The sequence below is a fragment of the Heptranchias perlo genome, chromosome 31 (genome assembly GCF_035084215.1).
Source record: "Heptranchias perlo isolate sHepPer1 chromosome 31, sHepPer1.hap1, whole genome shotgun sequence".
NCBI classification, from domain to species: Eukaryota; Metazoa; Chordata; class Chondrichthyes; order Hexanchiformes; family Hexanchidae; genus Heptranchias; species Heptranchias perlo.
Window position 1 is genome coordinate 34,113,189 of NC_090355.1, and position 26,577 is coordinate 34,139,765.

General features: G+C 42.5%; 1 protein-coding gene across 3 annotated transcripts in view; it reads left to right on the forward strand.

Moving 5' to 3' along the window:
• Window positions 1-26,577, forward strand: part of odf2a (outer dense fiber of sperm tails 2a) — a 57,309-nt gene that overhangs the window by 2,869 nt on the left and 27,863 nt on the right. For all 3 annotated transcript variants that reach the window (XM_067969945.1, XM_067969943.1, XM_067969944.1), the window contains exons 2-15: window positions 3,099-3,212; window positions 3,828-3,947; window positions 5,402-5,572; window positions 6,712-6,899; window positions 8,799-8,928; window positions 11,055-11,186; window positions 13,253-13,327; window positions 15,613-15,684; window positions 17,820-17,936; window positions 19,326-19,511; window positions 20,062-20,171; window positions 21,022-21,157; window positions 25,196-25,306; window positions 25,754-25,858. In XM_067969945.1, the coding sequence (XP_067826046.1) occupies window positions 3,099-3,212; window positions 3,828-3,947; window positions 5,402-5,572; window positions 6,712-6,899; window positions 8,799-8,928; window positions 11,055-11,186; window positions 13,253-13,327; window positions 15,613-15,684; window positions 17,820-17,936; window positions 19,326-19,511; window positions 20,062-20,171; window positions 21,022-21,157; window positions 25,196-25,306; window positions 25,754-25,858 (1,767 nt within the window). The remainder of the gene's footprint in view (window positions 1-3,098; window positions 3,213-3,827; window positions 3,948-5,401; window positions 5,573-6,711; window positions 6,900-8,798; window positions 8,929-11,054; window positions 11,187-13,252; window positions 13,328-15,612; window positions 15,685-17,819; window positions 17,937-19,325; window positions 19,512-20,061; window positions 20,172-21,021; window positions 21,158-25,195; window positions 25,307-25,753; window positions 25,859-26,577) is intronic.

Below are 26,577 nucleotides of genomic sequence, written 5' to 3' on the forward strand. Positions count from 1 at the left end.
GAATGCACTGTCAGAGGGGGTGGTGGAGGCAGATTCAATCATGGCCTTCAAAAGGGAACTGGATAAGCACATGAAAGGAAAAAATTTGCAGGGCTACGGGGATAAGGTGCGGGAGTGGGACTAGCTGGATTGCTCTTGCATAGAGCCGGCATGGATTCGAAGGCCTCCTTCTGTGCTTCAACCTTTCTGTGATTCTATGATTATTTCCCTACAGCACAGGTTGAGCTAGAACCTGTTTGTATAATCACAGGCGTCTTTTTCTTTACTGCTTGGTTTTTGTGTGTTGACTTCGCTGAATTTCTGTGGTTGACGTTTCACAAGGTGCTCGGTGCTTAATGCCCAGTGTATATTGTAAACAATATATTAATATGTGAAGAAGATTAGAATTCATTGCAGTTTTTTACTCTGAAATAGACAGGGCTAAAATGTTTTGCTAGGAGTAAAGTTATCACAGTTGTTGCATGTGTGAAGTCATCTATTCTCCAGAATTAAGCACATAATCTTGGCTAATACTTCAGTGCAGTACTGAGGGAGAGCTGCATTGTCAGAGGTGCCGTCCTTTGGATGATAGGTTGAACTGAGGCCGCATATGCTTGTTTTACTGGTTCAGGTGGATATTAAAGATTTCATGGCACTATTCGAAGGTTATCCCAGTGTTTCCCAACATTTCTCCCTCAACTAGCATCGGCAAAAATACATTAACTGGCCATTTATCTCATCGCTGATTGTGGTATCTTACTGTATGCAAAGTGCTGCTGCCTTTGCAGCTCAGTCACATGATTTCAAAGTTATGAAGGCCACTGTGTTATGGGCTATCTTCGTGATTAGTTAACACAAGCAGCAACGAGAAATGAATTATGATCAATGTTAGAGATGGATTGTAAATTCTCTTCCACAGGTTTTTGGCTTAAGTCACAATTTAAAAAATAAAATTTTGAAGGGAAACAAAGTCATTTCAGTCTAAAATATTTCCCTTACCAACAGCACCTGGAAAAAATAATGTAATCAACGAAAGACTTTTAGTTCAAGTTAAGCTTTTATTAAATGTCCTTTCATTTTATGAACCCAGGTGTAGTCTGTGTTCTAGAGCACTGTTGTAATGCTGCTAACCTGGCCTGTTATGAACATTAGGAACAGGAGTAGGCCATTCGGCCCCTCGAGCCTGCTCCACTCTTCGATTAGACCATGACTGATCTGCACCTCAACTCCATTTACCTGCCTTTGCTCCATTTCCCTTGATACCATTACCTAACAAAAATCTATCTCAGTCTTGAAAGCTCCAGTTGACCCCCAGCATCCACTGCCTTTTGGATAGAGAGTTCCAGGTTTCTACTATTCTTTGTATGAAAAAGTGCTTCCTGATTTCACTCCTGAATGGCCTAGCTGTAATTTTATCACGTCCTCTTGCTCTTGATTCCCCTACCAGAGGAAATAGTTTCTCTGTATCTAACCTGCCACCCCTCAATATTCTATACTCAAGAGAATACAAGCCAAGTTGATGCAACCAATCCTCATAATTTAACCCTCCAAGCCCCAGTATCATTCTTTAAGGCCACTACTAAAGTACTTTCTGTGAAGGAGTGGTCTAAATAGGTACATCTTAAAGACAGTTAAAGGCAAATTCTGATGAAAGGTCATTGACCTGAAACGTCAACTCTGTTTTTCTCGCCACAGATACTGCCTGACCTGCTGAGTGTTTCCAGCACTTTCTGTTTTTATTAAAGGCAAATTGCTTGATTTCTGCTCTGGAGAAAAGGTCAGGATATTTCAAGGTCCTAAAAAACCAACAGGAATTTTTTTTTGTAAACTTGTTTTTGAAGAACTAGTCAATCTGTGACAATGCACATAAGGATTCGAGACCAAATGCAGTCTTCAGGTACAGCAGGATTAGAGGGCAGCGGTTAATTGGACATACATTCTGTTATTTTTGTGACATTCCATTGCATCCATAGTTAAATAGCAGAAGTAGAGTTGGATGGAACATAGCCTGTACTGCAGAGAAATGTCAGAGGAACTAGAAGATACAAAACAGGCAGTGCAGCATCATAACTGGTGGGAGGGTATAATTACAGCATGAAAAGTTTACGTAGGCAGTTTCCATTATAAGTGTGGATATAAGAATTTATGATGAAAGAAGTTGCTAGGAAATGCATGATTAGATGCAAGATTTTTAATATTTGGTTGTTACATAAATATAATTCTCAAGGGGGCTAGAATACAAAGGGGAGGAAGTTATGCTTCAGTTGTACAAAGCTTTGGTCAGACCACATCTGAAGTACTGCGTTCATTTCTGGGCACCGCACCTCGGGAAGGATATATTGTCCTTGGAGGGTGCAGATTCACCAGAATGATATCAGGGCTAAAAAGGTTAAATTATGAGGAAAGGTAGCGCAAAACTTGGCTTGTATTCTTGAGTATAGAATATTGAGGGCTGATAGGGTAGATACAGAGAAACTATTTCCTCTGGTGGGGGAATCCAGAACAAGGGTGCACAATCTTAAAATTAGAGCTGGATCATTCAGGAAAGAAATCAGGAAGCACTTTTTCACACACAAGGTAGTGGAAATCTGGAACACTCCCCCTGCACAAGGCTGTGAATGCTGGGTCAATTCAAAGTTTCAAGACTGAGATAGATTGATTTTTTTATTTTTGGGTAGGGGTATCAAGGGATATGGATCAATGGCAGGTAGTGGAGTTAAGACACAGATCAGCCATGATTGACTCCTGTTCTTATGTTCCTAAAGTATATGGTGTGTGGAGGCCAATGTTTGGAATCTGCTTCCTTAGATACTTCAAGAGGATGTTTTGGGGATGGATGTGAGAGCCCTGGGGCAGCCCAAGTGACTTTAGAGTGGGTTGGTGGTTTGTATCGACCTGTGAGTTGGTTCGGAGCAACTTGATCCTTGTGGGGTTAAGAAGGAAACCATCTTTACTGATTGTGTATCGCTGTCAATGCCATTATTACGAGCTGAATTCAACTGAGAGTCCTCAAGGTGGAAGTGCATTGTGCTATCTTGTAAACCTTTCCCTTCTAAGGATTGAGAGGACTTATAAGATGAGGCAAAAGTAATCTGATTCTTTATATTCCCTCGGATCAGCTGAGAAGAGAAATGAAAACTAGAACCTCTCCTCTGCTCCATGTTCACGTCGATGAAACGACTCCTGTCCATGTCCATGTTAAAAAGAGTCCAAAGCCAACAAAGAAAGTCCAGGTAATCACTTGATCACTCAGCTCTTGTTTAAAAAGAAATCAGTCTGTGTCTCTCACTCGCTGTCTTTTGCGCTTGCATTCTTCCCCCACTTGTGTTTCTCTCTCTTTCTTTCTTTTCTCCCCCCACCCCACAGTTTGGAAGAAGGTTGAGTGAGCGTAAGGAGAGGCTTGTTCCCCACCCCCACCCCGTCTCTATCCTCACTGCAGTTTTTTTCCTTCCTCAGCTCCCTTGCTGCCACATACCATACCCTGGCCAGGAGGAGTGCCCATTTGTGAATAAATCGGTGTCACTAGGATGTGTGATTTCTGTTCACCTCAGCCATCAACAGGCACATTGGAGTGGGGCTGCTTCACCTTCATATTTTTCTAAAATGCATTATTATTAATTTAATGAACAGAAATTTTATTTCTTTTACTTAAGCCATTATTCATCACTCCATTGTTACTTCCAATGACAATTGTAGTTTCATGTCTGCACCAAGATGCAGTTTATTCAAGCCAATAACTGCACCGGCAGACTGCTGTTTCCAAAGGATTGTTCCTTGACATAATGTCCTCTGTTACAATGAGATAATTTACTGCACCATTTAACTTTGTTTTTCTTTTTAATGTGTAGCAAAAGCTGAAAGGAGCATGGGAATGTGGGAACCTACGAGCAACCAGCAAGGTAAAGACCAAAGCCCCATGGATTCCACCAGGCAAAACATCAATAAGGGATGTTGGCTACAAATGGGAGGTTTGTACCAAAGATTCTTTGGGCACATTTGTTTTTTTGTATTAAGGATGCAGTTATACTATAGTTTGGGCTCAGCTGTGATGCTGAGTGACACAAAAGCAATCGTATAAGTCTGGTGTCACTCTGACTCCAAAGAGGAACAGGCGGAGAGCCCCTGGAAAAGGCCATTGGGTTTAACACCACATGGAGTATTAACTGCAGTACGGTGTCAAACCTGCTTTTAAAAAGAGTGCATGGAGTCTTTTTAACCTGAATGAACTGTTTAGTAAATCGTTTGCTGTGATTTGCATTTTACACGATTTGGAAAGCTTCTAGAATTGAAGTGTTTTAATGTAATTGCGTATAAGTATTTCTCTGCTCCTATCACTGGCCCACTTAGTTTCCCACACCATTCAAAACAAAGCCTCTCCCTCTTCTAGTAAGCAAACAATATTTCAAAAGTCTGCCTCAAGTGTGTGTATATACAGACATATACATATACATATACATACACATACAATAGATTGGGATAGGCTAATGGCAGTCTGCATTTGTATGCCCTTGTACTGTGCAATGAACTCCTGCTGGCCTGTGGCTTTGAATTGCTATACAGTCAGTTCCAGATTTCATTTGGTAGGAGATGCTGAATCACTTCTCTCTCAGGGATACAGATAAAATCTGAGGAGTCACTTCAGGCCACTAGATGGTGTTAATCGGCTAATTCACTGCAGATGCACCACAGCTGAGTCCAAACCTAAGTTCACCCACATACACATCCGTGAGAGCTCAGTAACACAGCAGTACTGGGAGAAGTTCATATCTGGTACCATGGAAACTGAGTGGGACAGAGGGAGGAGAATAAGAATTTGGAAAAAGTAATTTTACCAACAAAAGAATTGGCTCTCCTAATGACCTTGGTGGTTAAGCCAGTGAATAGCTGAGCCATAAAGACCAGGATGATCCGTGCTGAGCTAGCAACAATTGACCTCTGAATGTGGAGGGGAAAATTGGCCATGGTTCCCATTCTTGATCAGTGTCTGTGAATCCTACTGGAAGTGCACATGGGTAGACTTTGGGTGAAGATAGGATTGGATTTAGCTGTGGCACCCCTGCAGTAGAATAGCCCTACTAACACTGTCTAGACTGCCGTGAAGATTGGCCACTTAGGCTGGGTAGTGCAGGGTGCTTGTAGAATCACACGCCAAAATGAAATCAATGCCTTCAGGAGGAGGGGTGATAAACCTGGTGGGATCTTGGAGGAGGCACAGATCTGGCTTCAGGCTGAGCTAATTCTTTGCTTTTAAAAGAATATTACATTTCCATGGCCTCGCAGCTTTTAACGGAATATCTGTCCCAGAGATGAGTAATAAATTCATCCATCTGCCAGTATGGTTTCATTTGTTCATGTATCAGACATGGGGGCTGGTAATTGAAAACTATAGGTAATAATTGCTGTCATGCTATTTCTGTTCCAGGGCCCAACCCATCGACTAGATATAACTCCTGTTGACACTGAGAAATTCCATTCAACACTTCACTTGAGTGACCTCTCCACAGAGGATGAGGAGGCTGTACATGGGAAGATGAATCAGTATGAGAAGAAAATCGACTGTCTCATGAACCAAGTGGGATCGCTAAAAAATGAAGTAAGATTTAGCACAACAGCTTGCATTTATATAACACCTTTAACGTAGTAAAACGTCCCAAGGTGTTTCACAAGAGCAATTATCAAAAAAAATTTGACACCGAGCCACGTAAGGAGACATTGGGACACAAAACCAAAAGCTTGGCCGAAGAGGTAGGTTTTAAGGAGCGTCTTGAAGGAGGAGAGGGAGGTAGAGAGGCGGAACGGTTGAGAGTGAATCCAGAGCTTAGGACCTAAGCAGCTAAAGGCACGGCCGCTAATGATGGAGCAAAGAACATTTGGGGTTTGCAAGAGGCCAGACTTGGAGGAGCACAGGTCAAGGGACGATGCTAAATTGAGTAATATACCATCAACTCTATTAATTCAGCTCCTTCACACCTTTGAGCCCAGTGAAGTTTCAAAGAAAGGCTTATGTAGTGCCTTATTGCATCCCTCCAAAGCATCTCAGTGCTTCACAAAATGAATTACTTTGAAGTGCAGTCACTTTTATGAAGGCAGCCATTTAACATACAACATCAAATGTGATGAATGACCAGTTCATTTGTTTTTAGTCTTGTTGCTTGAGGGGGGGAATGTTGTCCAGGACACCAGTAGAATTATCTGTTCTTTAAATAGTGCCACGTGATCTTTAATGTAAATTGGAACAGGCAGTCAAGTTTAATGCCTCATCTGATGGACGGCACTTCTTCAATACTGCACTGGAGAATCAACCTAGATTATGTATTCAAGAGTAGGGGTTGAAACCGTGACCTTCTGACTCCGAAGCAAGAGTTAATTATAGGAGCAGAATTCTGTTGAGTCTTCACTGCCCAACTGGAAATCTCTATACTCTAGCCCCTACTTGAATCAAACAGATCTACCTTCAATCTCCTTTCTTGACTGATTTATTAAGTTCCTTTTTATAGCTGTCAACAGACTCAGAAATGCTCCTCTTACTTGTTATCCTGTGGGGAGGGGCAACGAAGGTAAACCTCCGCTCTCCAATTTCTCTTTTCTGCAGCAAAAATAAGCTGTCGCCTGTTAGTCTTTTTCATAACTTATTCCCCCGAGGCCTCAAATGATCTTTGTCACTTTTCTCGTCATTCCCACTTGAGGGAAAGGCTTGCAAGAGAATCCTAATTGTGGTAATTGCTTTTGTAGGTTGAACTGAGGAAGAAAAATCACCTGTTGGAACAGCGAGAGGAGGAGCTGAATGTGTCCAAGTGGTTGATTGAAGAGAAAGAGGAGGAATTAGCTGAAGTCACCAAGGAGTTGGCTCTTACTGAGCAGAAGAACGAGCTGCTTCAAAGGAACATTGAGATGATGAAAGAGGATTCAGATGTTTCCTGGTACAAAATTTATAGCTAATTTTCTCCTTGTCTTCTGCTAACACTCCTCCTTCACACAACCTGCCTCACTGGAAGGACAGGCACTCCTGGCCGTGCATGTTACCCTGATGAAACAGGAGTTATATTTGTAGTAGGACAGAATAGATTAGGGCGACTCCCTGGCTGACACAATCCATTATAACAAGGTGGATAACTTACCAGCCCAGCTAAGAACTGATAAAATGTATTTGTTGTCTTGAGTGGGGGGCCGGGAGGATTGTTGGTTCGGTAGGCTAGAGTTCTGATCATGTGGTTGGAAGGCTAATGGTGTAATTGCTGAACTACTGAGCCACCCAACATGAAAAAATTGGGGGGGAGAATTGGTTTTCAGCAAAAGCATGAAATGGGCAATAGCGAATTGGCAGCTTATTTTACATCACACCTGAATTTCTTTCCCATTTGAAGGAATGAATGATAAATTGGAAGAAAAACAGAACTGAGAGCCAACATGGTGTTATGGGCGGCAAATCATGCTTGATGTGGATCGTGGAGTACTTTGAGGGGATAACAAACCTTGTAGACTTGGGGAATTCAAGTGGATATTGTTTAATTAGATTTCAGCAAAGCTTTTCAGACAGTATCACAAGGTTGGTGCCTAAGGTTGGCAGGCAATGGCATAGGTGGAGCGTTTGGCTGAAGCTAAGGAAGCACAGGGTGGTTGTATGTGGAGCTTGTTCAGCACGGAAGTAGGTGAGTAGCTTGGGTGCTTCGGGGATCAGTGCTGTTGCTATTTACAATGTATGTCAATGACTTGGGAGTGGGGTCAGAAACGAAACTGCACAAATTTGCAGATGATACCAAATTGGGAGGGACTGCAAACAGTAGGGAACAGGCTGTTCAAATACAGAAGGAACGGGATGGATTGGCTGATGAATGGCAAATGTCATCTAATATGGACAAATACAAAATAATATTGGGAAAGGATAATAAACATGGGCAATATAAGCTAAATGGTACTCCACATGGCATAGATTTGGGGATACTAATGGATAGATTGCTGAAGCTATCAGTGTTGCGTGCAGCAGAAAAATGGGCAACTAGGATCTTGGGCTGTATGACGACGACAAAACTTAGGAAGTAATTGAGTTTGTGAAGTGTTGATAACAGCCACACTTGGAGTACTGTATACATTTCTGATCGTGTTTATAGAGAGAGTTGAATGTGTATATGGAGAATAAAGGAGTATGACAGATCATAAGATTTGCTATCTCCTCGACACTGGAGGTATCCAGATGGGCCGCAATGGTCTTTCCTGATCCTGTACGTTCTTACGTTGTGTTCTGTACCACCTATTCTCCACCCCCGCCCCCACCCCCCCCCCAGAAAAATAGCTCATGCTTTTCTTACCTCAAGGCTTGACTTCTCTGACTCTCCTCTCCAGCCTCCTTGCCTCAACCCTCCCCCAGCTTCAACCCATCCAAAATGCTGTTACCCACAACCTCGTTACACAAAATCCCACACACTCATAAGCCCTGTCCTTTCCAAACTGCACTGCCTCCACTTGCCATCATGACTTCAAAATCCTTGCTTTCAGTCCCCTCATCTTGCCCCACCTTATGTTCCTGCCTTGTATCACTGCATTCGCCCTGTGCTCCTCCAACAGTGGGCTTCTCCTCAGTTAGTAGCTACTCACTCAGCTGCTACACTCATGCCTTCTGCCCAGTTTTCTCCACTTTGCCATCTCCCTCCCCGATTTCAGAAACCTTTCTGTTTAATCATGCTCACCTAACCCTCTCCATTTTTCCCCTTTTCCCATCCTGCTTGGTATCCACTGTTTTGTCCTCCTTAACATAATACACTTCAAGACATCTTCCAGCATATGACGAGCATTATCAAAATGCATGTCGGTGTTGTTCGCAGCTTGGCAAAGAAGTGCTGGCGGCAAGATAAGGACACCTTGTTGAAAAAGCTGGTTGAGGCCGAGATCGATGGAGCAGCTGCAGCCAAACAGGTGGCAGCTCTGCGCAGTACCATCTGTAAGCTGCGCATGGTGAGTGTCATTTTCCTTTTACCTTCTATCTTGCACTTTGCAGTCTTTTTTTAAAAAAAAATTAAAGTCTCTCCCCGGCACGCCCCATACTGCTAATGGGGAACTGCAAATGCTGAGTATCTGAAATAAAAATGCTGGAAAAAAAGGCTAATGTTTTGGTCATGATCCTTCATGTGAATAGGCTGGCTAACCTTGCTTTCTCTTGTCACACGTTGATTTACTTCCTGTGAATTTCTGTTTTTACTTAAATTGTTTGTTTAATAGGAGTTCACTGCTAGAACAGTCCTTTCTAGAAATTTCTGAAACACATGACACCAAGTCTATCTTGAGGTTGGGGCTAAGGGAGGGAGCAGAGCAGAGGGGGAATGTCAGCAGCTATTTTTGTTGGTGAGTTCTAAGTTGAACCTGCTGGTTCAGTGATCACCCAGGAGTTCTTGCCTCTTGTAGTCCAAGAGGATTGAAATGTTGTAAGTCTTGACCTCTCAGTATTGTTAGGATGGTCCTGAAAAGCGCCCAGTTACAACAAGACCACTGCTAACCCTCTCACTGACTGAGCGGAGAGTATTCCTGGGAGACTGGATCATTGGGTGCAGCTTCAAGATTGTCGAAGTCCAATCATTTGCTTACTTTATGGAGACAAGAATGGGCAAGCTACCTGATCAGCTTTCCACTAACCCAACAATAGGAAAGTGAATGTGTTCAGTGTTTGCAGTCAGTGAAGAAAGAAAGTAAAATGTATAACTAAGGGTGTGACTTTTGAGCTGAAGGAGGTGGTGATAAAGTTGTGTCAGGCATTGGTGAGGCTGCATCTGGAGTACTTTGTGTGGTGTTTTACTTTTCATATTGCAAGAAATATATAGAATTATTGGAGGGAGCCCAGAGGAGAGTTAAAAAGATGACTTTTGAACTTAGAGGGCTGACTAATGAGGAAGATCGTCTACCCTGAGACTTTACCTTGGAGAAGAGGAGGGTGAGGGGTGACTTGATTGAGGTCTTTGATTTTCATACTTATGGAGAATTTGGAACCAGGAAAGTTCTTCTGTTGGGTGCAGGATTCACAATTTAAAGCTAAGGTTGTCAAAGGAAAGTAGGGAATTTAGGCAATTTCTTTTTAGTAAGAGGGTCATATTATTGTTAAACTGGTTAACAGCAGGGTGGTGAAACAGAAAACATTGGCAGGATTTTTTTTAAAACAAAATAGTGTGTGAATTAGGAAGAGGGATACAAAACTATTAGTTGTACAATCAGTATGGCACATGTTAGGAGGTTTGAAAGGATAGGCTAAATGGACCAATGGTCTTCATGTAACTAAAACATTGTTATATGTTTTTACCACATTGTCACTATATTACATAGGATTTGCAGCACTGACCCATGCCATTCAGCCCAACTGGTCTATGCCAGTGTTTATGTGCCACACGTGCTTCCTCCCACCTTACTTCATCTATGAATCATAGTGTTCACTGCTGCTACAGATTTACATTTCTATAGTGCCTCATGTGTAGGAAGATGACTGAGCACTCCACGGGGCAGAGGACAAAAAGGGACATTAAGCAGGAGAGAGAGGGAATGGAAAGTTTGGCTTTGGTCAAAGGATGGTTGAAGAGAGTGGCTTTTAGGAAGCTTTTGAAAGCTGGGAAGGAAGGGTTTGAAGGAGCGGCTGCCAATTGTGAAGCAAGGCACCAGAAAATGCATGTGGAAGTGTATTACTGGAGATCACGAAGGAAGGATTTGAAGGCAAAAGTGAGGAACTATAAATAGAGAGCAATTTTGACTTGGGGGGGGGGGGAGAATTATTTACCCCTGAAAAGTTAAATAGTTCAATAAGAGCTGTGCAGTAACCTTGATTACTGGTATACTATTGGACTTTGCCAAGAAACAGGTGGAAACAGACTTGGGTCTGTGACTTTCTCACTGTGCAAATTTGTGACGTCTACTGTGTCATCGTGGGGGAGCAAAGGAAGGGAAAAACTGAGAGGATGATTCCACTGTATTCCTGAGGGGCAAGAGGACTAAATTTTTCAGTGGCCCTCTTCCATCAAATGAATTGCTCCTCCATGTTTCCAATGTGCAACTCTAGTCCCCTTTCCATCAGGTTAAACTTCACATCCTTTCTATATTTTAAGGAGAAGCAGCTGTCTATGTCAGAAAGTAACATGCTATCACGGCAGAAGGAATTGCTAATGCAGAAACTGGAAACCTTTGACACAACAAATCGAGTGGTTCGGCAGCTACTTAAGGAACAGCACACACAAGAGGTAAGGTTTTAACAGCCCCTGGGTAATTTTAATTCTGCTCCATAGTTGTATTCAATCAGGAAAGCTTTCTCTTCAGTTTTCATTTTGTTTGGGACTAGATAATTGTTTCTGATCGTTTGATACTCCTTGTACCACATCTAAGGTGACATTTATTTCTTTATTGTTAGCTGTGGCTCAGTGGCAGCAATCTCCCCTCTGAATCAGAAGGTCCAAGTCCCACTCCAGAGACTTGAGCACAAAATCTATGCTGACACCTCAGTGCAATTCTGCGGGAGTGCTACACTGTCTGAGATGCTGTCTTACGGATGAGACGTTAAACTGAGGCCCCGTCTGCCCTCTCTAGTGAACTTAAAAGATCCCATGGTCACTATTTCGAAGAAGGGCAAGGGAGTACACCCCAGTTTCCTGGCCAATATTTATCCCTCAACCAACATCACTAAAACAGATAATCTGGTCATTATCACACTGGTGTTTGTGGGACTTTGCTGTGCTCAAATTGGCTGCGTTTCCTACATTACAACAGTGACTACACTTCAAAAGTACTTCATTGGCTGTAAAGTGCTGAGGTCATGAAATGCAAGTCTTTTTCTCTCTTTCTTTAAATGAGCCTTCAGAGCCTGAAATAGTGAGTTTCTTTTAATTGGCTACAAGACTGCTTTTTAAAAAAAACTTCAAATGTAATTTTGGCTCTGTGGCTGCTGGACTGTGAGGTAAGCACTGAGCCGTACAGACCAGGCATGTCCCAACTTCATCTCCATTCTCTGCTGCTGGCTGATCTCTGCCACGAGGCAATCATGCTACAAGTTGGTCTAGGAGGCCCTTGGGCTAGGAAGGGATTAAATCAGCCAAGTTTCCAATGCTGATTGTTGTCCAGTGTCTGCTGTATAATTGGCTTTTATTGCAAGGGGGTTGGAGTAAAAGAGCAAGGAAGTACAGGGCTTTGGTGAGACTACACCTGGAGCGCTGCGTACAGTTTTGGTCTCCTCACCATGTGAAGGATATACTTGCCTTAGAGGCGGTGCAACGAAGGTTCACTAGATTGATTCCTGGGATGAGAGGGTTGTCCTATGAGGAGAGATTAAGTAGAGTGGGCCTATACTCTGGAGTTTAGAAGAATGCAAGGTGCTCTCATTGAAACATATAAGATTCTGAGAGGTTAGATGCTGAGAGGCTGTTTCTCCTGGCTGGAGAGTCTAGAACTAAGGGGCATAGTCTCAGGATAAGGGGTTGACTATTTAGGACTGAGAGGAGGAGGAATTTCGTCACTCAGAGGGTTGTGAATCTTTGGAATTCTGTACCCCAGAGGGCAGTGGATGTAATTGAGTATATTCAAGGCTGAGATTGATATATTTTTGGACTCTAGGGGAATCAAGGGATATGGGGATCGGGCAGGAAAGTGGAGTTGAGGTCGAAGATCAGCTAAGATCTTATTGAATGGCGGAGCAGACTCAAGGGGCCGTATGGCCTACTCCTCCTATTTCTTATGTTCTTATTTAGAATGTAATTGAGGACAAGATTAGGTTCTGTTGTGGTATTCCCCTCAACTGAGTGGCTGCCAGCACTCAGAGCCAAGATTCCAGTTGGAGGATTGGACATTTGGGTGAAGTGCCAGAGGGCTGCAGCTGCCAAGAGATCCATAAAACAGCACAAGTCACTGTCTTCAAGAGAGCAGAGATAAGGGAAGAAATCATAAAGGATTGTAATAAAATGTTAGATATGGGATTCCAGCGTCTCCAACTATTGCATATAAATCTCTTATGGGGATTTTCAGACGGCGAGAAGACAGTTGTTTGTGGGAGGTGGGATAGGGAGGACCTGAAAGTTGGTCAGACAGTTTTTAAATGATTATATAGTAATGCAGCATGACTTTTATTTTTCTTCTAAAACATTTTTATTTCATTCCAAGAAGGAATTCATGAACTTACATGGTTGTTGCAGTAGATTTTGTTCATAGTGTTGGCAGAAATGAACATGGGACCATTTGGTTAAGGTATTTCTATGTGGATAGAAAATGCTCCATGTTGAGAGGTCCATGGTTTAATTCCATTTTTATTTGTTGTTAACAGACTGATTCCTTGAGGCTGTCTGAGCAAAAGGAAGTACTCCTTGAAAAGCTGGCCCAGTCAGAAGCAGAAAATGCGGTGAGTTGGACTGATTGCAGTTTCGTGGTATAGTTCACGAGGGGGAGACCATCACCAGGACCGTTCTCTGTTTCACAGAAGTGAGATGTTTTGAGTTGTGCCATCAGCAATGGCTATATTAGGTCAAATAAAATGCATTTTGCAGGAGTTCCATTATTGCATAATCCCTTGTGTGTGTGAGATAAATCTGTGCATAGTGCAATATACATATTAAAAATCTTGTGTCTGCACGCACTTCGTGTCACTGAGGGAAGGGTGTAATTACAGCACGACAGGTTTACGTGGGCAGTTTCCACCATGAGAATTTTTAAAGGAAATTTAAAAATAAGAACAGAATGTATAACTTTAAAATGGAGACAGAATTATATCTGCAAGGCTTGGTCCAATTATCCTCTGGCCTCTAACCCCACTTCACCTGAAAACTACACTTGGTCTTGTTGCAGGGAGGGGGAAAGTGCAGGCTGTAACACCTTGGGATTTGGGTGAGGTTATTAACTGGCCCATTGTGCAATAGCCTGGCAATATGTACTATAAGCCAGTAACATTTATTTGGTGCTTGACCAGAACACCATCATTTAAAAATAAATTTTCAATTCATAGTATCTTTAATATAAAACAACTGTGCACATATAGGAAGTTTTTTAAAAATGTATTTTACTAAAAGCTACATTCTTAGCCAGACATATTTATTTGAAATTAATGTGTCTGGAATCAGACTACAGTTGACACTTTTGTGGGTACCAGTTCTAAACATCATATTTTAATATATGTTGCTTCCTGCAACTTTTGTGCCCATGATTCCCCACAAGGATATTACTGAGTAAAGGGAAGTTTGGAAAACAAGTCTTCCCAGGACATGCCGTTGTCTAACAGCCAGAAGCCAGAGAGCAAGATGCCTGCCTATTGGGAATGGCGGAGGGGGGAGGAAGAAAGGGGGAGGAAGAGAAGGAAATGCAGGGTGCCCTAATGCTGTGGCATGTTGGCTCAGCAATGTACTGCACCATTGTTGTAAGGGTGAGACGATTAAGTACTATCTGTACAGAGGAGAGAAATCTGGATAGCTGTTGTCCTTGGACTTCCCAGGACCAGAATTATCTGCCCTGCTCCTCCCTCCCTAACGCCCCCAGTTATGGAATAATGAATGGCACTATGGCAAAGAAGGAGAAGGGTAGAATGAAATTCATGTCAGTGCTTTTGATATTGGGGCCAGTGCGTTATTGCATTTTCAGCTGTCCAAAGTTGCCGACGACTGACCTGGTTTCTGCCCTGATAGTTAATGTGTGTGTCTCTGGTGCTGAAGTGCAATTAGGCTCAGCTGTGATGCCCCCTATGCTAAGCTAGCTTGCCAATAGTGTCAAGGCTCACACATGAGCACTGATTACTTGGGCGAGGTACAGGAGAAATCAACGTCTTTGGGAGGGGTGGGGAAAAATTAGAAAGGAAAATAAAATGAATGTGATCACACTTGAGGTATGATACAACAGCTTTCATTTATGTAGTGCCTCTAGTAATAAAATATTTCAAGGCTCTTAATAAGGCAAGAATTCAGACCGAGTCAAGGAAGGAGAAAGTTGGACAGGTGGCTAAAAGCTTGGTCAAAGAGGTAGGTTTTAAAGAGCGTCTTAAAGGAGGAGAGAGAGGCAGAGAGATTTAGCGTGGGAATTGTAGAGCTTAGGGCCTAGGCAGCTGAAGGCATGACCGCCAATGGTGGGGCAAAGGAAGCGGGGAATGTACTCGAGGCCAGAGTTGGAGGAACGCAGAGTTCTTATAGGGTTGGAGGAGGTTACAGAGATAGGAAATTTTAAAATCGAGGTGTTCCCCGACCGGGAGCCAATATAGGTAAGCGAGAGCGGGGGTGATAGGTGAACAGGACTTGGTGCGAGTTAGGATACGGGCAGCAGAGTTTTGGATGAGCTCAAGTTTTTGCAGGGTGGAAGATGGGAGACCAGCCAGGAGAGCATTGGAATAGTCAAGGCTGGTGGTAACAAAAGCATGCATGAGGGTTTCAGCAGCAGATGGACTGAGGCAGGGACAGAGGTGGATGATATTAGAGGTGGAAGTAGACTGTCTTTGTGACCTAAAAGACAAATTTTTAAATACATATTAAATATATATATTTAAATATAAAGGTATTTAAATACCTTTTTAAATATGTAAAATAAATTAAAGGGAAACTGGCAACCCCTTGGGTAGGAGGTTAGTGCACAACGTGCACAGGTGTATTGAAAACATGGGGATTCTTAAATCTCAGAAATTGTATTTAATATTTTTATGTTATTTTTTAGCGCATGTCAATGAAGTTGCAGGAGAATGAAAATCAGATTGACCAGCTCCTTATTCAGTATCAAACAGAAAAGGTGAGTGGGCTGTTATAGCTGCGGGGGGGCGTGAAATAGTATGACTAACAACTGAAATGAACTTTCTGTTTTCTGCTTACAATCGGTTATACTGAATCCTACATCTGGTTTTAGGAATGGTTCCTTGTGACCAATCATTGCTGCAGCAGCCTTCTCTTTGGTTTTACCACAATTTACGTTGTGCAAATGCTCACATAGAAAGCTCAAACACATTTTCCTCCACCTTGTGTCACTCACAGGAGCTGCTTTGCACCCTTCCCTTCACTTTCACATGGGTTCAGAGAATCTCCTTCCTGTGTTCCTATTGAGCAAGGCTCCACTGCTCAAAAAGAGTGAGGGCAATCAGATCATGTGAGCAGGCTGAGCTTCTCTTTCCTTCCTGCTCCAAATTCACATGCGGAACCTAACCAGGGAATAAATGTTTGGTCTTGGGAATACCTCTGCAGCTACATGGAATGAGAGAAGCCATGCCACACAATTTGCAAGTGTCTGCTCCTGTTAAGGCGAACAGGGGTATGCATATTATAATTTTTAAACAAACACAAGATGCAGATAACATAACATGCAGATGTCCTTGTGCACAGGATCCAACTTCCATTTTGAGTGACCTCTAGCCCTACAACCCTCCGCGATCTCTGCGTTCCTCCTAATTCTGGCCTCTTGCGCATCCCCGATTTTCATCGCTGCACCATTGGCAGTCGTGCCTTCAACTGCCTAGGCCCTAAACTCTAGAATTCTCTCCCTTAACCTTTCCATCTCTCTACCCCTCTCTCCTCCTTTAAGACACTCCTTAAAACCTACCTCTTTGATCTGTCCTAATATGTCCTTATGTAGCTCGGTGTCAAATTTTCTTTGATAACACTGCTGTGAAGCGCCTTGGGCACTATATAAATGTTGTTGTTGAACTTAGTTAAAATTCTCGTACAATTTTTTTCGTGATGCAGCTATAACAAAAAAAATTCTGGATTATGCCAGTTTTGTTGGCCAGAGCATTTTTCCAGGAGACTTGAGCTGCTAAAGGGCCATGCTTTTATTATCACACCCATGAGCTCATGGTGAAAATAATTGAATGTAATGTCAGGGCCTTATAGAAGGTACAGAAGCAATTGAACAAGACAATAGCAAGGATAAGAGGCTTTCGTAATGAGGCGAGACAAGAGAAACTGGGGCTCTTCTGACCAGAATAAAGAAGATTACAAGATGTGATCGAAGTGTTCGATATTATGAGGGGTTTTGATGTGGTAAAGCAGGGAAAACTATTTCAGTGAGTCTGTAACTAGCAATGAATTTAAGATCATTAAAAGAACATTAAAAGAACTAAAGGAGGGTTGATTATTAACACACAGAATGTCATATCAGGAAACGGGGAAGCAGAATCCATAAAAAAGTAGATAAATATTTTTTAAAATTTTTAATAGGGTTTGACTTAGCAGGGGAAAGTGAACAGCTCTTTTAGAGAGCCTGCACAAGCATATTGGGCCAAATGGCCTCTTCCTGTTATGTTTATAATTGACTGTTTCACACAGATTCATTAAATACATAGTAGTCTGCCTGTTTGGAAGATGATGGGAAGAGAAATATCTCCTGCTCCTGGTCACTTTGGGGCTTAAACCCATTAAGAGCAGTAGACTGGATAATTATGCCCTGGTCTGCATTAGTATCCAGCCTCTGTAGAAGAGAGATGTAGCGGGTTGTCCATCCACTGCAAGATTATAAACACACAAGTTGCTCTTGTTACAAACCTCTGTTAGTACCCAGAATACAAGAGCTGATGCAGCTACACCAGGGTTCTGCATCAATCCAAAATGTCTTGTACAGAGTACGCACGGCAAATCGGCCTCCAATGTTGTCACATACAACTCTCAGAAGTTCAAATGCTGAGTTAACTACACCTTGCTGTTGATAATCTAACTTTCTTGGTGGGCAAGTACTATTTCTTTCAAGTTTTTCAGCAACCAGCAGGGACAACTTCATGAGATCTATGTCCTTATTGACATACGAGCTATAACCTGGTGCATCACCAAATAGCCAAAGCTAAATGGTTCCATTGGTGAGCCCTTGAGCTAAGCTAGTGTACCTGGGAGCTGAGCACTAAACTCTTTAGTTACTGGGCCACTTTGTTTTCATCCTTTTAGGACAATGCTCGTGCAGCAGCAGAATTCTCCAAATCAATTGAAACCACACGAGCCCATCTACAAGGACAGCTTCGTAGCAAAGAGGCAGAGAACAATCGCATGGTTGTACAGATCAGGGTAATCGTTGTCGTCTTATCCCAAGTTTCATGTGGCAAAACTGAAATGCAAAAGAAATCTGTTGTGGTTAAGTTCCCCTGAGGGTACATTTGGACTTTCACATTTTTGTCCAGATTTGTTAGCTTGTCTAAGTTGGTAGCACTCTCCCCTCTGAGTTAGGAGATTGTGGCTTCAAGCTCCACTCCAGGATTCGAGCACCCAATCTAGGCTGACACACCCGTGCAGTACTGAAGGATTACTACATTGGGACGTTTGGACAGCACCTTCGATAATCATGCTCAAGAACCTAGACTGGCCATGAGCAACACCACATAATCAGCTCACATTTAACACAAAAAAAAACAATGCCAAAATTTTCTCCAGTTTTTTTTTTACTGACCCTGGTTAAGTTAGTTCCACTATCTAATTTGCTGTGTGGAAACAGTCACCCGGCAATGCCAGAAATGTTATGTTTTGTTTCACAGTTGTTGGTCTGTCCTATCTTTTATTTATTTATATTTATAATTAATTTGTTTGGTGGGTGTTCTGTGGCATGTGCAGACTTGTTCTTTTGGTCTGTAAGCAGACAATCCCATTCCTGTTTAAGTTTTGTTTACTTTAGTGTAGTTTATGGTTTTTAAGCTGGGCATAAGGACGCCACTCAATGTTAAGATTGACTTAATATGTGACTAATTGCTGATATATTTTGTGTTGCTAGCAAATATCCTGTGGCGTTGCTCCTGGTAAGGCAGTTCCATCACCAACCACTAGAAGCTGTTCAAGTGGTGTGTCTTTATTTTTGAGTGTAGAACATCTAGACCTACAATTGGTTGAACTTTACACACACCAGTTGAAAGGTTTATTTTGTGTGAGATAATATAACTGTTATTGAGCAGTAACAAGCGTGTGTGTATACTTCACCCGTGGGTTCCAGCCCCATTCTGGGACTTCAGCGCACAATCTAAGTTGATGCTCCGATGCAGTACTGGGGGATTCTTCATTCAGAGGTGCCATACTTTGGATGAGATCATCAGCCAGTGCCCCACCTGTCTGTCCTACTGCTCAGGTGGACATTCAAGATCTCATGGCACTATTTGAAAAAGGGCAGCAAGTTCTCGCACTGTTCTGTCCAACATTCCTTCCTCAAACATAACCATTAAAACCAGATTAATTGATCACCCATTGCAGTTTGTGGGATCTTACTTTGTATAGAATGGCTGCTATGTTTGCCCACATAAATAAATACACTGCAAAAACTAATTTATTGTGTGTGAAGTACATTGGAAGTGAGGTCTTTTGTGCCTTGTTACATGATCTATTTTTGATTTTACTCTTGTCTTCCTTCAGTAAATTATTAAGTGGCCTCCAGTAGGAGTAATTAATTTGTTTGTTACAATTTTGCTCCTTCAGAATTTTGAGCGTACCATTGCTCTACAGAAGGGGGAGGTAGACTATCTGACAGAGCAACTAAGGCTGTTTCAAAAAAAAGGGGACCGGGACAAAGAAGCCTTGAAGAAAGCCACAAGGGCTCAGAAACAGCGAGCTGAACGCAGTGAAGATGCGGTTGAGGTACTCAATGTCCAGCTTATTGACAAGGTAACTAAACATAGTCAATGCGGAGGGTTGCCTATCTAGAATTTAACTGGATTCTAAAACTGATTATAAAGCAAGTGTGCGCATAACTTAGTCGAACCAGGTCAGTTGCTTGAACCAGGTGATGAAAGGCAGAATACAATGTCCCGCATCCTTAAAGGAAAATGTGCTGAGTCTCCTTGTCTTTAAACATGCTACTTGGGGACGTAATGAGATACGTTTGGGCAGAATAGCAAGAGCTTTACCCTGCACTTCTGATCCTGGAGTTCTTGCACTAGTTGCATTCCATGTCCAGGATTAACATCCCTCGTCTTGACCAAGAAACATCCACAATTAATGCTAATTCATTATCTTGTCCCTAGCTCAATTAACACAAGCTGATGCAATTAGAATTTTTGCTCAGAAAATATGGCTGCCAAATTCATGTAATATGAACAATATTTCTCAGTGTAGGATGTTTGACTATATTATTTCTCAGTTGCTTTAATTAAAATATACAATGTTATAAAAAGTCAGTTCCAGCATGAACCTTGTTCGGTTGGCTCATCTATAGGAGACGCAGCTGGCAGATGCACTGTCAACAGTTGAGACATGGAGGAGTTCTCATAGCAAGGCGATGAAAGAAAAGAGTCAACTGGAGGTTGAGATCTCAGTCCTGAACAAGTAAGAAAGCTGAATAAATACAAACCCAGTAGTGTGGTTCAGTTTTACCACTCCAGTGTAACTTTTGAGGAGTATTATATTTTAAGTGTATTTATACTGAGACCATTACTTGCCGTATCAATTTCAGCCAGGCCGTACTGTTTGTACTGTCTGGCTCGAGTGGAATTCTCCCACTCTGGGAGAGCTCTGACGCACTTGCCTACAGGCTTGTGTCGAGCTTCCCTTCCAACTGCTTAAATGTTTTTGAACGAGTGGGTTGGATTATCTTAATACTTAAACCCACTCTGAGTTTATAAAATGTTCAGGAGAGACAGCAGGACCCTGAGCACTCTTTAAGCCTGATTTGAAAGCACAAAGGAATGATACTCTTGTCCAACCCACATGGTGCAATACTGTCTCTTCTGTAGTCAAGAAGGAGCCCAACTCTCAAGTTGTACTGCGACCGTGATCTTGCAGTGATGCTAAAATTGCAGTGTAAACATGTAGATGTAAATTTTGAAGCACTGAAATATATGTATTTTTAATGTTTTTTATTAGAAGACTCCATTGTGAAAGAGATTCCTAGTACTTTGCTAGTAGATCTCCTGTGGCATTGCTTGCTGCTGAAGCATACAATGTGCAGGATTTAAGGTGATTACAATACCACTTTAGTGGCTACAACTTGTAACTACAGCATCTTCAGGAACTGTTTACACAGTGAATTCCTATTCTTACTGATTCCATTGGTATTTTCAATGTTGATAAAGTGTGACCAAAAATCGAGACCACAGAAAATGAATTTTGTGGACTAGAAGTGAGCACATAGACGAGAGTTTTTAATACAGCATACAGATAATTTTCCTTCTGGCAGCCGCATTACAGATCTGATGGATCAAACGCATCATGTGGAGGACAAGGCTCGAGGAGACCTGGAGTCGCTGATGAGCAGATTGCACAAGATGTCCTCGGAAAGCACCTGCATCAAACTGGAGAATGAGACAATGAAGGTACTGTAGTCCCTTGCTCAAAACTCTCAATTGGAAGGTGCCTAGGGGAATGTTATAACAAAACCACTGACTTTGCAGAAATGATTCATTTTCCAATCATGAAATCTGGGACATCTTGTTTTGTAATTGGTTACGTGGCCCCAATCTTTATAGAAGTCGCTTTGCTACTAGCGACCGCTAGCTGCATTAGTGCTAAAGTTCACAGCCAAGACAACACGACTTATGTTCCTTGTTCTATGCTGAGTGATTAAACTTAGCTGGGGTGGCAGTGGGGATGTGACAATGGGACTTTATTGGTTAATGCAGGGGGGAATCCAAATTGTAATGGGGATGCAGCCAAATAGCTGTTTTCATTGTTTCCAGTTTTCCAACTTTATTTTTGCTGCTGATAACCCAGAAACCCTTCCAGTGACTTCTATTAATAATGTACGTAGTGAACACTTGTTCATTTTTGCAACACTTTGTGATATGAATTGTCATATGGCTGTTTAGAAGGGAAATGTAATTTCTAGAGACCAGAAGCTGCTACACCGGCAAACAGGATGGTGTCTGTTGCAGTTAAAAAGTTGCTCATAATGCACTGTTCCAAGTGTGATTTGTTGTGGTCCCTTTTTGTATGAAGAGCTGGTTTAGATTTAAATATATATCAAAACTTTGCAAATGATACAGATTAAATGCTAATTTACTTCATAATTTAATCTCAAGGGCAGTTAGGGATGGGCAATAAATGCTGGCCTTGCCAGCGATGCCCACATCCCATGAACGAATAATTTTTTAAAAAATTAATTGAGGGTATGGTATGCTACTGAACTAGTAATCTTGGCCTGGACTAATAATCCAGAGAATGTGAGTTCAAATCCCACCATGGAAGTTTGAGAATTTGAATTCATTTTTTTAAAAAAAGGAAAAAAGTTAAAAAGCTGTGATCAGTAAAAGTGACCATGGAGCTGTGGGATTGTTGTAAAAACCCAACTGGTTCACTAATGTCCTTTTTTAGGGAAGGAAACCTGCCGTCCTTACCCAGTCTGGCCTATATGTGACTCCAGTCCCACACCAACGTGGTTGACTCTTAACTGACCTCTGAAGTGGCCTAGCAAGCCACTCAGTTGTATCACTACCTTCTCGGGGACTCTTCACCGTCAGGTCTGACTACCTGAAGGTGCTGGGGATCTGGTTCAGGGGGCCCCAGGCCTGCACCAAAAACTGGGAGGAGCGGGTGGCCAAGGCCAAACAAAAACTTGGTATGTGGGTGGGGCTCCCTCTCCATAACCGACAGGAACCTGGTGATAAGGTGTGAAGTACTCGCGGTGTTGCACGTGGCAAGGGTCTGGCCCATTCCCCACAACTCCGCCATCACAGTCACCCGAGCTGTCTTCCACTTTGGATGTCCAAGGTGGAACACGTCCACAGGGCCACCATGTACAAGCCCCCAGACAGAGGGGAAGAGCCCCAGTACGCAAACACCAAGTGTCACTTATCTGCTGAGTTTCTACTTGTCCAACACACTGAGAATGCTGGGTCTGGCCACACTGGCCGAGCAGGCGCAGGACGTCCCACCCAGCTGGACCGTACGCCCCCCCCACCTGTCCCAAATGGAGAAGTTCCTGAGGAGGAACCCCTTTGACCACAAGGCCGTCAGACAGTGGTCGACACGGAACATTCTGAGAGTCCTGCAAGGAAAGGAGAGGGTGGTTCCGATCGGGCATTTCCCTGACCAAATGGTCGATGCCATTTGGCAGAACGAATTGTCCCCAGAACTGACCACCAGGCACCAGGGTGTAGCCTGGGTGATGATGGGCCCTCCCAGTGCGGTCCTTCCAACATGCACGGAATTTCAGCGCAACCGCGAGCTGCCCACGAGGCTGTGGCAGAGAGGAGACTGTCGTCCACCTCCTGATGGACTGCCCCTTCACACAGAGGGTCTGGTGAGAGATACGTTGGTATCTGTCCCGGTTCATCCCCAACAGTTCGATAACACAGGACACTGTGCTCTATGGGCTGTCTGGCACCGAGACAGACGTCAACTGCGGCTGGAAGACCATCAGCTCGGTGAAGGAGGCCCTTTGGTCAGTCCAAAACCTGCTGGTCTTCCAGCTGAAGGAGATGTCCACGACCGAGTGTTGCCGATTGGCACACTCCAAGGTCCAGGAGTACATGCGGGATGCACTGAAGTGAGGTGCGACCTACGCAAAGGCTGTATGGGGATAGGCCACCCCACCTTGTATTGTACAGAATGTATTAGAAAATGTTACATGACGAGTACTGTGTTTTGAAATTGTAATAATGAGATCATAGTGTATACGATCTGCACTGAATTGCCTGCTGGAATTTGTGTCTTTTTACTTGAACTGTGTGCATTTTTTAAATTTTATGAAATAAAGTATATTTTGAAATTAAAAAAAAAACTTCAGGACAACTAGGGAACGGGCAATAAATGCTGGCCTTGCCAGCAACACCCACATCCCGAGAATGAATTAAAAGAAATTCCATATTTAACTTCAGCACAGCAAGATATTGCATTGGGAGCAGTGAGAAATTAATCTGGCTATATGCTTTAATTGTGAAAAATACATGATTGACGTGTGAGCAGCTAACCAGCCAATTAATGATTAGTTCATGGATAACCAGTGAAATTAAAACAGAAAATGCTCCAACTAACACATCGGATTTGTCAGCATCTAAAAACGGTTGTTATTTTGGGTCCACACTTGGAGTTCACCTGCCTTTTTATCTATTCGGTGCTGATGGAACTGATGCATATTTCCGGTGCTAATTTGTTTTTAAATTCATATGTCCCTGATAACTGTATCTGTCAATTACTTTTCTTCATCTATGCCTGTAATTTGCAGGTGTCATATGAGCGCATGTTTGGGGGGGAAGGGGAAATGGAGTCTTGAGGTGCCAGTCCTATTGTATTTGCAGGTGCAGATCCAGGAAACGTGGGCTTTGTGAATATCCAGTTTTATTTCCCTTGTGGAAAGGATTTGGGAATGACTTGTGTTTAGATGTTTTTAAAACAAAGTGAATTTGTTCAAAAAGCCACGAGCTGCAGCCACTCAGCTGGGGAATTTGAGGTGTTTATGAGCCAGGCATTGAAGGGGTTTCCACAACAACCGGGGGTGGGGGTTGTATTAAGCAATTTGTTATCTTGTCAGGTGGCCTATCCAAACATCCGCATCTATTATGGTGGGTGTGACTGTATTCACATGAGCCTAGCGTGAGGTATCTGCTGAGAATGAAGGGAAGGGGTAATTGATGTGGTTGACAAGCCTGCTGGTGAATCCCTGATTAGGGAAGGTGTCCGAGACAATGTCCCTCCATTTCCTGTGAATGCAGGCAGAGAAAAGGAGAGAGAGAGTCATGTGCACTGGTCAGGTTTTAAGAAGGAGTCTGCAAAGGAACATAGGAACAGGAGTAGGCCATTCAGCCCCTCGTGCCTGCTCTGCCAGACACGAGGACAGAAGCTAAGATGCAGAAGTTCAGTTTTTTTGCAATTAGGAGTTGTCTACAATGAAACGTTGCAATTAAAAGTTGTTTACAATGAAACGTAACACCAAAAAACAAGTCAGCCCATGAAAGGGACAGGGTGTTTAGTTTATTTGTCGATAAGAGGAAGAAGTTAGTTGGATTAAGGTGCAGTTTGATTATAACTGTTATCTGTACATTCACTTGCTGTCTGCAAAACAAAGCAGCTTAACGATTCATATCTGACCCTGTCTCTGTAAAATGTTTTCAGTTCACCAACTGAAAGATTGGAGTAGCACACATTTGAAAGACACAATAACCAGATCAGATCACAGAAGAGTCCTCTTGTCACACCCCTGAGTTACTCTGTTGTATGATTAGATGTTGGGCAGTATGGGCACAGGATGCTCCAACTGTGTGCTGGAGAAACTAGCTCCTTTGTACCTGAGAGAACATCTTGCGGCAGACCTGAACTTTGTAAGAGTGTCATAAAATAGTTAACCAGTTCCATATTTCTAACACTGCTTCTACAAGCCTGAGACTGAATGCTTTTCCTTTTCCAAACGTAATTAGGCAAATATGTCAGCAGTGGAGGAGAAGCTGACGTTTGCTCAGTCTGAGGTGCAGCAGCTGCAAGCTTCTATCAAACGCTATGAAGGGCTGGTGGATAGTTACAAATCTCAGGTAATTAGTTGTGGGGACTTCAGAACACAACTGAGTGTGTGCCTGACCAAAATGTTCAAGTACAAATGTTCTTTGTGTAATTTTGATACATAATCCTACCATTGGCACATAGGTGAGTAATGTATCATTGATTTTTGATTTTGCTGCAATGTGGTTGGGAGGACAGTTTTCTGTGTGGGGGGAGCTTTTGTACAATATATGATGATGATGAAAGTAAAAAAAAAAATCAATTTAAAAAGCAGGAAAAAAACTATGCTTAACCAATGAGGAAGGAGGACATTGAAGACCGACTTAAAACTTAAGTTAGTTCCACTGTAAATGGGCATGTCATTGTAAAGTGGGTGTCCTTTTTTGGGCGGGGGGTGGAAGCTTTGGGAAACTTGGAATCTTGCATGCCGGTGATTTAAAATGCCTTTTCAATAAACAAAATGATTGTAATGCATTCAGGTGATGAAGACACGAATGGAGGCGGATGGGTACAACATGAAATTGGAGAAGGTAGAGAAGGAGAACAAGTTACTGAAAGATGATGTGAATAAGGAAATTGAGCAGGTAAATACCAGTAGTGCAGTAGGGAAACAATTAGTTCCCTTACACTAGAGCCATTTTTATTTGGAAGGTTGGAGGGGCAGAATTTACAAATTGCACATCTGCCCTTTGGACGGAGACAAAAAGGAAAACTGAATGCTGGAGAAACTGCCAATCTGTTAGTGTCTGAAACAGAAAGATGTGCTGGAGATTTGGGTAGGGTGTTTTATCAATTCTGTTTTGCTGCAGTGTGACTGGGGAGAAAAGTTTTGTGTGATATGATTTGAAAATAACCAAATAGAAAGAAGAATAATAGACTACACACAATTAACCAATGAGGAAGAAGAAAACTGACAAGTTACAAAACTTATTTTATAGATACTATTCAATTTCCCCCCCCACTCCGTCCATGCTGTTGTGTATGAGGGATTCGAGACTCAGTGTAGTCTTCAGGTGAAGCCGGTTTAGAGGGTGGGACATAGTTGGATCAGTGTGCTGCAGCACCTCCACTGGGGAGATGGTGTAATTACAGCGTGACACATTTGCATAGGCATTTTCCATTATAAATGTGGACATAGGAATTTTTAATGGAAAAGTTGACAGGAAGTGTGTGTGGATGTTTAATACATTTTATAGTTTTTTTTGGTTCGAAGCTTTGGTAGGTTTTGGATCTTTCATATCACAGATTTAAAATGTCTTTTTAATAAAATAATCTTTCAGATGCTGACTGGCCCATATATTTC